Source organism: Amphiura filiformis, chromosome 8, assembly GCF_039555335.1.
Source record: "Amphiura filiformis chromosome 8, Afil_fr2py, whole genome shotgun sequence".
NCBI lineage: Eukaryota > Metazoa > Echinodermata > Ophiuroidea > Amphilepidida > Amphiuridae > Amphiura > Amphiura filiformis.
In genome coordinates, this window is record NC_092635.1 from 11,850,664 (window position 1) to 11,865,127 (window position 14,464).

The 14,464-nt window shown below is 34.9% G+C and overlaps 1 protein-coding gene across 1 annotated transcript in view; it reads right to left on the bottom strand.

Annotated features, from left to right (window-relative positions):
- Positions 1–13,682: 13,682 nt before the first annotated feature.
- Positions 13,683–14,464, bottom strand: part of LOC140158621 (dolichol kinase-like) — a 53,260-nt gene continuing 52,478 nt past the window's right edge. Inside the window, exon 11 of the mRNA XM_072181782.1 lies at positions 13,683–14,014. Coding sequence (XP_072037883.1) covers positions 13,800–14,014 — 215 coding nt within the window. The 3' untranslated portion in view covers positions 13,683–13,799. The remainder of the gene's footprint in view (positions 14,015–14,464) is intronic.

The window sequence follows — 14,464 nt, forward strand, 5'->3', positions numbered from 1 at the left end:
TACCTCTTAACACATAAAAGAATAGGAACTTGATTTAGTGGTGTGACCCCTTAAGACCGAGTTCGGTTAGGCCTGGCAGTTGCAGTAACGTCTGATTTTAATTTTGTGGGTGTTTTTTTTCAGTTGTGTGACCATCATGGTATCATGGATGGAGTAAAAGAAGGCACCATTCAAGCATTTTTGACTATTAACAAGCAAGATTAATCAAGAAAACAGCAAACAAGAAAATCCTTTAAAAAGGGATGCTGGGTTTCATTTAGTAATTTCAACTATACATGGCATTGCCTACTTGACAATAGATCTGGATAATGCATTTGCAACCTGTCTTTGAATGGGTCTACTTTTCCTGATGCATGGAAGAAGGCTAAAGTAACTCCAATATTTAAATCGGGTGATAAAACTCATGTTAGTAACTATACACCTATCTCTGTATTACCAATTGTATCAAAGATCATTGAAAGAGCTGTCCATGATCAATTATATGAATATATGAGTAATGTAGGACTGTTATCAAATGCTCAATCAGGATTTCGTCCGAATCATTCCACAACAACAACAACCCTTCTAGATGTGCAAGATTACATATTAAAGAATATGGATACAGGTTATGCTACAGGTGTTTTATTTATAGACTTAAAGAAAGCATTTGATACTGTAAATCATGATATTCTGATTAGGAAACTTAAACAATATGGGGTATATGGGGATGAATTATTATGGTTTAAATCATACTTAAACAACAGAGAACAAACTGTTAATGTTAACTCAACTCTTTCTGACTTTAGGCCAATTGATATTGGTATTCCTCAGGGCTCAATTTTAGGTCCTTTACTGTTTATCATTTTTGTTAACTGTTTACCTAATGCTGTGTCTGAATGTAAACTGTAATGTATGCTGATGATACCTCTTTAATGTGTAAAGCTAAAAATGAATCTGATCTTAAAATTCAAATGGAGTCATGTCTAAGTAGGGTAGCTGAATGGTTCAAAGTAAACAAACTCACTTTAAATGTTGAAAAGACTAAGTTTATGATCTTTGGTACAAACAAAATGCTTGAAAAGTTCAACAATGTACATTTATTATATAACAACAATGATATTGAAAGAGTAGATGAGTTTAAATATCTAGGTGTAAAATTTGATAGCAAGATGTCTTGGTCAGCTCATGTTGATAATGTTAGTAAAACTATTTCCAAAATAACTGGCATAATAAAACGTATAAAATATTTCCTTCCACACAAAACCACTGTAATGTTATCCAATGCTCTTGTTATTCCCCACTTTGATTATGGCAGCATGGTCTGGTCAAATTTTAGTGTAGAGTACCATAATAGGCTTCAGGTACTTCATAATGATTTAGCTAGAATAATTCTCTCAGCAGATATAAGGACACCAACTAATGATTTAATGAATACTTTGCAGTGGGTTAAACTTGATCAAAGATGGCATAATACTCTATTAATGACTGTTTTCAAATGTTTAAAGAATGAATATCCATCATACTTATCTTCTCAATTTGATTTTGTTCATGATAACCATAATCATATAACTAGAAATCATACTTCTAATACATTGATTGTTCCAAAATTTAAATCAAATTCAGGTCAACGTACTTTTCACGTCAGGGCAGCCTATGCATGGAATTCTTTGCCACCGACAGTAAGAGCGCAGATGGAAAATATGACTTTAGGCCAATTTCAGTCAAAAATTAAAGAAATTTAGGCCTGTCTTTATCTACATTTTGTTCATTTGCTTGCTTATTTTTGTATAAATATAATTATTGTATTTCTGTATTTTGAATCATGGTACTTATAATTTTCTTGTATTTGATGATACCATTATACTTATTTGTAATACTAGTATATTATGTATGCTATTTTTGTAAATATTGTGTATCGTAATATATTTTGTTGCTATAACATGTATACAATGAGGGCCTGCTTGAAAAGCAGTGCTTGTCACTGAAGCAGTATTACCCTCAATAAAGAAAGAATAAATAAATAAAATAAATATAAGCATTTGTCTCAACTTTTACATGTGTCCTGTGACTAAATTAAAAACATCTGAAAGGTTGAGAAGCAAAACCTTAGGCCCTGCCTGATTATCATATCTTAATGTTGCTATCTTCAGTAGATAGCGCATGATTAGCAATGCACATACTGCATTAATTTGACTCAGAATTATATTTAAACTTGAATTATTTCACTTTTAATTGGTCAAGATATGCTAAGAAAGACTGAATATCATGTAAAATGGTCTTTTTAAACAATTTCTGCTCCCTTAAGCGATCACACGACTAAATCAGGTCCAACCCTATCTGACTGAAGAAATAACAACCGGTGTTTTTATTCGCTGAGCATACCAGGTGCATTTTAATGGAAAAAAAAAGTTTGAAATGAAGGTTGATGTGCCTATTTTTTGGTGATAGTTGTGCTCTTTGGATGTTTTTCTTATCATTCAAACATAAAATAATAAAAAATATTACAATTCTGACATTTTAGGAAGATTCTTTTAGTTCCATGCACCAAATGACGTCACAGCATAGAGGCGCTGATATGTAGGCTTTGGTATGGTTTACATCATGTTCAATGCACCACTGCGAAAAATCGAGCCACTCAACTACCAAAATAATGGTGGTTTTAGGGTAGAATATATCACAATCTTTTAGAATTTTTTTGTTTTGAATGCCCTAGCACGTTCTAACCATGATAAAATGACGATTTCCTAGGTACCTCTTAACACATAAAAGAATAGGAACTTGATTTAGTGGTGTGACCCCTTAAGACCGACTTCGGTTAGGCCTGGCAGTTGCAGTAACGTCTGATTTCAATTTTGTGGTGTTTTTGTCAGTTGTGTGACCATCATGGTATCATGGATGGAGTAAAAGAAGGCACCATTCAAGCATTTTTGACTATTTACAAGCAAGATTAATCAAGAAAACAGCAAACAAGAAAATCCTTTTAAAATGGATGCTGGGTTTCATTTAGTAATTTCAACTATACATGGCATTGCCTACTTGACAATAAATCTGGATATATAAGCATTTGTCTCAACTTTTACATGTGTCCTGTGACTAAATTAAAAACATCTGAAAGGTTGAGAAGCAAAACCTTAGGCCCTGCCTGATTATCATATCTTAATGTTGCTATCTTCAGTAGATAGCGCATGATTAGCAATGCACATACTGCATTAATTTGACTCAGAATTATATTTAAACTTGAATTATTTCACTTTTAATTGGTCAAGATATGCTAAGAAAGACTGAATATCATGTAAAATGGTCTTTTAAAATAATTTCTGCTCCCTTAAGCGATCACACGACTAAATCAGGTCCAACCCTATCTGACTGAAGAAATAACAACCGGTGTTTTTATTCGCTGACCATACCAGGTGCATTTTAATGGAAAAAAAAAGTTTGAAATGAAGGTTGATGTGCCTATTTTTTGGTGATAGTTGTGCTCTTTGGATGTTTTTCTTATCATCCAAACATAAAATAATAAAAAATATTACAATTCTGACATTTTAGGAAGATTTTTTTAGTTCCATGCACCAAATGACGTCACAGCATAGAGGCGCTGATATGTAGGCTTTGGTATGGTTTACATCATGTTCAATGCACCACTGCGAAAAATCGAGCCACTCAACTACCAAAATAATGGTGGTTTTAGGGTAGAATATATCACAATCTTTTAGAATTGTTTTGTTTTGAATGCCCTAGCACGTTCTAACCATGAGAAAATGACGATTTCCTAGTTACCTCTTAACACATAAAATAATAGGAACTTGATTTAGTGGTGTGACCCGTTAAGACCGAGTTCGGTTAGGCCTGGCAGTTGCAGTAACGTCTGATTTCAATTTTGTGGTGTTTTTTTCAGTTGTGTGACCATCATGGTATCATGGATGGAGTAAAAGAAGGCACCATTCAAGCATTTTTGCCTGAAGAAATAACAACCGGTGTTTTTATTCGCTGACCATACCAGGTGCATTTTAATGGAAAAAAAAGTTTGAAATGAAGGTTGATGTGCCTATTTTTTGGTGATAGTTGTGCTCTTTGGATGTTTTTCTTATCATCCAAACATAAAATAATAAAAAAATATTACAATTCTGACATTTTAGGAAGATTTTTTTAGTTCCATGCACCAAATGCCGTCACAGCATAGAGGCGCTGATATGTAGGCTTTGGTATGGTTTACATCATGTTCAATGCACCACTGCGAAAAATCGAGCCACTCAACTACCAAAATAATGGCGGTTTTAGGGTAGAATATATCACAATCTTTTAGAATTTTTTGTTTTGAATGCCCTAGCACGTTCTAACCATGAGCAAATGACGATTTCATAGGTACCTCTTAACACATAAAAGAATAGGAACTTGATTTAGTGGTGTGACCCCTTAAGACCGAGTTCGGTTAGGCCTGGCAGTTGCAGTAACGTCTGATTTCAATTTTGTGGTGTTTTTTTCAGTTGTGTGACCATCATGGTATCATGGATGGAGTAAAAGAAGGCACCATTCAAGCATTTTTGACTATTTACAAGCAAGATTAATCAAGAAAACAGCAAACAAGAAAATCCTTTAAAAAGGGATGCTGGGTTTCATTTAGTAATTTCAACTATACATGGCATTGCCAACTTGACAATAGATCTGGATATATAAGCATTTGTCTCAACTTTTACATGTGTCCTGTGACTAAATTAAAAACATCTGAAAGGTTGAGAAGCAAAAACTTAGGCCCTGCCTGATTATCATATCTTAATGTTGCTATCTTCAGTAGATAGCGCATGATTAACAATGCACATACTGCATTAATTTGACTCAGAATTATATTTAAACTTGAATTATTTCACTTTTAATTGGTCAAGATATGCTAAAAAAGACTGAATATCAAGTAAAATGGTCTTTTTAAACAATTTCTGCTCCCTTAAGAGATCACACCACTAAATCAGGTCCAACCCTATCTGACTGAAGAAATAACAACCGGTGTTTTTATTCGCTGACCATCCCAGGTGTATTTTAATGGAAAAAAAAGTTTGAAATGAAGGTTGATGTGCCTATTTTTTGGTGATAGTTGTGCTCTTTGGATGTTTTTCTTATCATCCAAACATAAAATAATAAAAATATATTACAATTCTGACATTTTAGGAAGATTTTTTTAGTTCCATGCACCAAATGCCGTCACAGCATAGAGGCGCTGATATGTAGGCTTTGGTATGGTTTACATCATGTTCAATGCACCACTGCGAAAAATCGAGCCACTCAACTACCAAAATAATGGCGGTTTTAGGGTAGAATATATCACAATCTTTTAGAATTTTTTTGTTTTGAATGCCCTAGCACGATCTAACCATGATAAAATGACGATTTCCTAGGTACCTCTTAACACATAAAAGAATAGGAACTTGATTTAGTGGTGTGACCCCTTAAGACCGAGTTCGGTTAGGCCTGGCAGTTGCAGTAACGTCTGATTTCAATTTTGTGGTGTTTTTTCAGTTGTGTGACCATCATGGTATCATGGATGGAGTAAAAGAAGGCACCATTCAAGCATTTTTGACTATTTACAAGCAAGATTAATCAAGAAAACAGCAAACAAGAAAATCCTTTAAAAGGGATGCTGGGTTTCATTTAGTAATTTCAACTATACATGGCATTGCCTACTTGACAATAAATCTGGATATATAAGCATTTGTCTCAACTTTTACATGTGTCCTGTGACTAAATTAAAAACATCTGAAAGGTTGAGAAGCAAAAACTTAGGCCCTGCCTAATTATCATATCTTAATGTTGCTATCTTCAGTAGATAGCGCATGATTAGCAATGCACATACTGCATTAATTTGACTCAGAATTATATTTAAACTTGAATTATTTCACTTTTAATTGGTCAAGATATGCTAAGAAAGACTGAATATCATGTAAAATGGTCTTTTTAAACAATTTCTGCTCCCTTAAGCGATCACACGACTAAATCAGGTCCAACCCTATCTGACTGAAGAAATAACAACCGGTGTTTTTATTCGCTGACCATACCAGGTGCATTTTAATGGAAAAAAAAGTTTGAAATGAAGGTTGATGTGCCTATTTTTTGGTGATAGTTGTGCTCTTTGGATGTTTTTCTTATCATCCAAACATAAAATAATAAAAATATTACAATTCTGACATTTTAGGAAGATTTTTTTTTTCCATGCACCAAATGACGTCACAGCATAGATGCGCTGATATGTAGGCTTTGGTATGGTTTACATCATGTTCAATGCACCACTGCGAAAAATCGAGCCACTCAACTACCAAAATAATGGTGCTTTTAGGGTGGAATATATCACAATCTTTTAGAATTTTTTGTTTTGAATGCCCTAGCACGTTCTAACCATGAGCAAATGACGATTTCATAGGTACCTCTTAACACATAAAAGAATAGGAACTTGATTTAGTGGTGTGACCCCTTAAGACCGAGTTCGGTTAGGCCTGGCAGTTGCAGTAACGTCTGATTTCAATTTTGTGGTGTTTTTTTCAGTTGTGTGACCATCATGGTATCATGGATGGAGTAAAAGAAGGCACCATTCAAGCATTTTTGACTATTTACAAGCAAGATTAATCAAGAAAACAGCAAACAAGAAAATCCTTTAAAAATGGATGCTGGGTTTCATTTAGTAATTTCAACTATACATGGCATTGCCAACTTGACAATAGATCTGGATATATAAGCATTTGTCTCAACTTTTACATGTGTCCTGTGACTAAATTAAAAACATCTGAAAGGTTGAGAAGCAAAAACTTAGGCCCTGCCTGATTATCATATCTTAATGTTGCTATCTTCAGTAGATAGCGCATGATTAGCAATGCACATACTGCATTAATTTGACTCAGAATTATATTTAAACTTGAATTATTTCACTTTTAATTGGTCAAGATATGCTAAAAAAGACTGAATATCAAGTAAAATGGTCTTTTAAACAATTTCTGCTCCCTTAAGAGATCACACCACTAAATCAGGTCCAACCCTATCTGACTGAAGAAATAACAACCGTGTTTTTATTCGCTGACCATCCCAGGTGTATTTTAATGGAAAAAAAGTTTGAAATGAAGGTTGATGTGCCTATTTTTGGTGATAGTTGTGCTCTTTGGATGTTTTTCTTATCATCCAAACATAAAATAATAAAAAAATATTACAATTCTGACATTTTAGGAAGATTTTTTAGTTTCCATGCACCAAATGACGTCACAGCATAGAGGCGCTGAGATGTAGGCTTTGGTATGGTTTACATCATGTTCAATGCACCACTGCGAAAAATCGAGCCACTCAACTACCAAAATAATGGTGGTTTTAGGGTAGAATATATCACAATCTTTTAGAATGTTTTTGTTTTGAATGCCCTAGCACGTTCTAACCATGAGAAAATGACGATTTCCTAGGAAACTCTTAACACATAAAAGAATAGGAACTTGATTTAGTGGTGTGACCCCTTAAGACCGAGTTCGGTTAGGCATGGCAGTTGCAGTAACGTCTGTTTGTTTGTTTGTTTACCCAAAAACAAAAACAAACAAAACAACATAATTCATAGGCCTACCCACTCAAAAATAGTAAGTTTAAAGTTGACTAGATTTATATAGTTCAATTGTTTACTACCTGGATGAATGACAGGCCTAATCTTAGGGACCATTCAAAAACAATTGTTAGGGGGGACCTGATGTAAAAAAAATTCATCACAAATTTTTTTTTGCCCCCCCCCCTTTTTCAGATCTCAAAAATTTCAGGCTCCCCTCCTTTTTGACATGAACATTATGGGTCAACCCCATAGAATAGCATATAAACTCAATTTTCCCAGGAAAACCCACAAAAAAAGAAGGAAAAACAACAACAACAATAAACTCTTAGTAATGGAGTGTTCAGAAATACTTTGGGGGGGGGGGGGGGGCTGGTAAAAAGGGAGGGGGCCGAAAGGTTTTGGACCTTAAAAGAGAGGGGACCAAAAAAGTTTTAGGTGGTAGGAAAGGGGGGCAAAATGTTTTCCGCTTCAAAACCCAAAATTGTCGCGCGCTTTGTGCGCATTAGGTCCCTCTATATCACTTTTAACATGGGCAAGTTTTGGTTTTCAGTGCTTTTGTTTGAAAAAATGATGGCACTTAGCTTATACATATCTATTAATTAATATAACATTCAAGATGATCAGCAACATGTAACATCTGGGTTGGTCTAAGAAATACAGTTTTTATCATAGAATTTTATATCTCTTCAAAGTAGGCTACAAATATGATTATGTACCAATCTCATCAAAATACAACTAAATCAAGAAAATATTGCAAATAAATTGGATTTCTTTGCATGTTAACTGCACACTTCAGTTTACTATTTCTCATTGCAAATAATTATTTTGTATACATAGGCCCATGGGTAGATTTACCATAGGGCAGAGTGGGCACAGGCCCAGGTACCACAGTCTTTGGGGGCCAAAACTGATACCTGTGTACATTTGCGTGACCAAATTAATCTCATATTTGACTATTTTAGCTTTTTGCATAAATTAGTTCCAATTTTAACAATATTTGACCATTCAAGCTTCAATATGGCCAAATTTTGTATGCGATTCGCGCGCATTTGTACTATCATAATAGCCACAGATCCAAATTATGCTGATGTGCCTATGAACCTCCAAATAAATCCTCTATTTCATTTATCCCTGTAAAATCAGATAAACACCCTGATTTGGGACAAATCTAAATTAAGTATAAAATGAAAATTTCCTTGTGCTTGTATTTAATGCACAATTGTCCCACTGGGAATGTTTCAAACATTTGCCTCCCTCAATGACATGTGACCCAGATACCACACCACTAGAAACAACACTATTAAGTATGTTTGTTATCACGATAATGGGGGGGGTCAAAAGTTTTGTCTGGGAAAAGAGGGGGTCAAAAAGTTTAGCGGTCCATTGAGGGGGGGGGGTTAAAAAGTTTTCGAGCGAAAAATTGGAGGAAGACCAGCCCCCCTACCAAAGTATTAATGAACACTCCCTAAGTTAGGTCATTTTGAATGAAGTTGTTTATTTTTTAAGTCATCTTCCTTTTCTTTTAGGGGTGGTGCAAGGGAATTTCCCCAGGTAAATCAAACTAGGCGCTGTGCAATCAGGAGGAATGGAGGAAGGACAAAAACATTTTGGGCAGGCAAAAGGGGGCAAGCAATGTTTGGTACACATTCATGGGGCGCCTATGCTTAAAATATGTGCTCTAGATTTGCAAATTGGTATCCCAATAATTTGTCATGTGCAAACAAGGGGGGAGGGGGCAAAGATTTTTCAGCAGGCGGGGGGCGGGGCATTTTTGGCTGGCCGAGGTGGGGGAACATTTTTTGGCACACCACTGACCACTGTAATTTACCCCAGGGGTTTCATAATTATTGCCTGACTTCCAGGCCCATAGTGGCTCATAGCCCTCTCAGCAAAACTTTTCTGAAACCTCTAATATGCAGTGGCGTAGCGTCATAGGGGCACATGCCCCCCATCGATCTGAAATTTTAAAAAATCCCATAGGAAAATTGCCGAAAAAACAGCTTGTGCCCCCCATCAGACCCGGTGCCCCCCAAATCATGGTTGGTGCCCCCCATGTGATGACCCACGCTACGCCACTGCTAATATGGTATGCAATCTATTATAAATGATAAATGACAACTTTAAAGTAATTATTGTAAAATCATAAGTGTATCATATGTATAGTTTATTCAATCTATACACTGTAGCTCATTGTAACACAAGTACCCAGTGGGCACATAACGCAATGTATATTTGATCATATACTTTGGTTCCCATCAAGTTTGTTAGTGATGTCAATGCTTTTTCACGGTTGTGCAGCAACAAACCATCGTATGCTCTGCACAATAACTTTACATGCGCTATTTGATATTGTTTCCACTACCAAACTTGAGGTGAATCAAAGTATAGAAGCCATTTAGTAACTGGTCATTTTGTTCTCTTTGGTCAAAATATGTTTAAAGACATTTTAAAACAATTATTTCGGGTGATAAACAACTTTTGGAATCAAAGATTGTGGTATCATACATGTTCAAAACAACCAATATGGTTATAACCTTATACATATCTTGCCTACATTCTTTTCACTTCATCAAGATATGTATAAAGTGATTTTTTTCAAGTTTCTGAAATACTTCAAATAAAGCCTCCAAATTGAAAACTTTATTTAATGCCCAGTACCCAGAGACGATATCTTATACTTCCCACAATGCATTACTTCCATTTGAATTTACTGTACTGATTTGGTATCTAGTGCATCATAGTTCGATAGTAATAAAAATTACCTCAATGAACAGAGCACATCCATGTCTTGGAAAATGGGCTTATTTCTTGACTATCTATATACCCAAGTTTAGCCAGTCTTTTCTCAACATGAAAACAAAGGAAACCAGTACTATAATCAAAGTAACAGGAGTGTCCTTAGATTATTAATACACAGATTGGAATTTTCCATGCCTGTGCCCTCTAAGCGTACTCGAATTCAGCTGACGCCGGTACAGCGTACAGACCTGGCGACATCGCTTATCTTACTGCCAAGTTTCTTTTTAGTGTACGCTTTCGCTGTTTTGCGCTTATTTTTGAGTTTGCTCACGCGGTACCTGACTTAGCGTCGATCCCCTGAGGCAACATGCCATGTTTCCGCGGTATGGGAGTGTCATTTGATGTAGTGAGGTGATGCATCACATTGCAAAGGATTCTGGGAAGGGTAAGACATCTTCCATGACCAGTGCCTATATAATTAGAAACTAATATATTGTTGCTAAACATGTTTTACTCAGATGTATCTACATAAGAACCCTGACGACATCATGCACATTTTATAGGAGCAGAGGTGGATTTCACTAACATTAATTTAACCCATCATATTTGATAAAGTTATTGGGCTATTTGCTAGACCAGCTCACCCCAAAATTCCAAAATTATTGCCTTTTTGTGAATAAGCATGTGTTAATAAGCTGAACAAATGGCAGTGATGGCAACCTGATGAAGACAGAATCTGACATCAAACTGAAATCGTCATTCAGACGAGATTCAAAATTCTCAAACCGTGGCTAGCACACCTACGTATTTGAGCAGTTGTGGTTATTTGCACATACAGAGCAAAATATTTGCAATATTGTATCAAATGAGCCCATTTATGATTGTAGCTCATTTTGTGGAGCAGTTCTAAAGTTCATACAGAAAATCTCTGATAATCTCTACCTAAGGAACTCATTAATTTAACTCTTTACCTATAATTGCAATTTCTTATGCCAATGCCAACTTTTTCACATATCCCAAGTAGTAGAAGTGGCATAGAAAATCACAAAGCTCAAATAATTAATAAAGATGACCTTCTGTTACATATATGTATTACTTTAAAGCCATAATGTACGATCTTATAATATGAAATTGGTTAATTTTTTTCAAATCTGATTTTTTTGCATATTTGTAATGTTTACACAGGTCCCAACTTGCACCTAAATGGTATCGGCCAAATTTTTGTAGGTCAACAGAGCAAAATTCGACATATTATCATAATTTATAAATTATGATAATATGTCCTCTCATAGAACTATGTGTTAAATGGCCAAAATAACCAGTGGGGTTTCTTTCACTTTACCTTGTTATTTCAACCTAAAATGGACAGCAACCCTTCCCGTCAGTTATTACTATTATTATTTCAACATTTTGAATAAAGAATAACAAAATCAAAATTTGACGGAAATCGTACATTAAGGGAACTGGAATGAGCGTTTTGAGCATTTCGACAGTATTTTTTGTGGGACATGAGAGCACATCAGATATATATCGAATTGCATTCTGAATACGAAGAATGTCTTTCTGATATAAAATAATTTTATGAAATTTACGATATAATACAAATTTTATGACAAATTGATCAAATTTGATATTTTTCACATTTTTGAGATATAACAGTCCTCGAAGTAAATTTTTATAACTTTAATGATATATTCTTAAAGTGTATGTAGCTGGGAGGAAAAGCCGACGATCGATTGACAATTTTGACCTTTCATATTGAAGATATGGATTTTTTTTCCCAAAAGACCTTTTTTTTTTGGTGTTTTGGGAAAAAAAATCCATATCTTCAATACGAAAGGTCAAAATTTTCATTTGATCGTCGGCCTTTCATCCCACCTACATAATACTTCAAATATAAATCATCAGATTTACAAAGTTTACTTCGAGTACTGTTAAATATCAAAAATATCAATTTTTAATGATTTGCTATAAAATGTGTATTACATTGCGAATTTCAAAAAATCAAAATTATTTGATACAAGAAGGACATTCTCCATATTCAGAATGCAATTCGATATGTCTGATGTGCTCTAAAGTCCCACAATAAATACTGCCCAAACGTTCATACCCCTTCCCTTAAGGCTTTAATGATGCACCATATAATTCCATCTACAAGCAATACCTCTAAACATTACAATAGATTGGTCATATAATAATCCATGTTTGTGAAGCTGCGTGTATCAGTAATACTTGCTCAAACTCCAAATAATGTTTTTGTGTCGAGGTGTCTGCCTTTCGTCTCTTCCATCCAAATAAACCCTAAACCCCTCATTTAGAATTATACTTGTTGTAGATGAGATTCTCTCATGGTATAGCAACTGTAACTCTCATTGGCAAACTTAAATTAATAAACATATGATGGATGTGGGAACTTAAATAAATTTCAGCATCTGTGATGCATATCAATGTTAGTGAAATCCACTCAAGGTCCCGTAATTTAAAACCTAGCACTTCCCTGAGATTTCATTCATAATCAACATTAAATTGGTGCAAATTATTAAATGCAAAATACAATACAATAAAAACGTAGATCTTTTATATAATATTTATCTTAATCTTATACAAATGTGTGCATTGTTGGTATCATAAAGGAACATAAAAATACATAAAAATGAGTGTCTACCATCCACAGCTATGAGTGCCATTCCACAGGTAATGGTTGACCTTTTAACATAATGAATATAAAAGCCTGGTAGGGTGCATTCTTTCAACCCAGTTGAGTTTCAATGATGACATGCAGAATATTATAAGCTCATCAGGAGTTCATTATACAGAGAAGAACGGCAGCCCTTGCTCAGATTGTCACAAGCACCCTGTTAATGAGCAACATATGTGGAGCTTTGCAAGAGTGCCGATCTGCGCCGACCAACGTAATCAGCCAATCAGTTTATCGGTCTGTTGTTATGATTGTCAGACGATTGAATCAGCCAATCAGAACACCACTTCTGTGTTTGTGCTGTGCACGCTCTCAAAGTGTAAACAACTGCCGTTCTGGTATGAACATTCCTGATGAACATCTTCAAGAACTGCCGTTCTTCTCTACCACAAACTGTAGGTCAGCATAGAGTCTTATCTCTTTCAGGCTTTTTTTATTAATATAGTCTTGAAATCCAGCTTCTATCTACTGATCTCTTTCCATTTTATTATGGTATTAAGGACTTTCCAAATTTAAATCATTGACATTAACGCTCCTTTCAAATCTTTTTGGAATGTTTGAATGATTTTCATATGCATGAATCAATGCAAGAAACTGATGGAATGGATAAAATCTAGATATTCATAATTATGTGACATGATCTGATGCAATCAAACCAAAGTCTGCAATAATGAAACTGAGATGTAGGCAAAAATAATAAGCAAAATGAGGATTTGAACATCAGTAAGTGCAGGACAGAAAGATACAATGGTAATAACCTAGTTTTCAAAATGTCTGACTTTGGTCTGAGTGGATAGATCAAGTCACATATTACAATAAAGTTCATGTTACAAGTAAACAGTACATAAACAGAGGTAGCACCAAGTTGTCTATTTGTAATGTGAATGCTTCCAGCAATGATGTGAGGACGATAGCCCATGAGATAGAGAAGAAGTGAGATGCCATAGATGGGAGGATACCGATGTATGACAGCAAGTAACAGGCTGGAATCTGAAACAGGATGGCTGACACGGTCCCTAAGATTGTCTTTTTGGTTCCTGCAAAAAATAACACAAAGCACAAGTAAGTATTATGTGAATCAGGAAACCACAATTTTAAAACATAAGTAGGCCATGGTATTATTAAGTTGAAAATCACTTCAAATTGTCCTAATGATGATACAAGATATGCACCATTTTTCTGTCAATTTTAACAACCAACCCATTTTAGCCTTTTTGATTACATTAAACATATGCAGTTATATAATACACCAGCAATGTGTTCCGAATACAAGCATATCTTGCATATTATTATTATTATTATAATGCTTCATTCTTAGGTTAACTTGATTTAGAAGCCTAGGCCCTGTACTATGACCAAGATTTGCCTGTTAATCCTTTGATGTCATGCAAACAAATTGCCTGCCATGATACAGTATTTAAAACAGCAGATGAACAGCATCTATAAAGCAAACTGAGAGATATCTTATCAAAGCTTGTTTGTTTGTT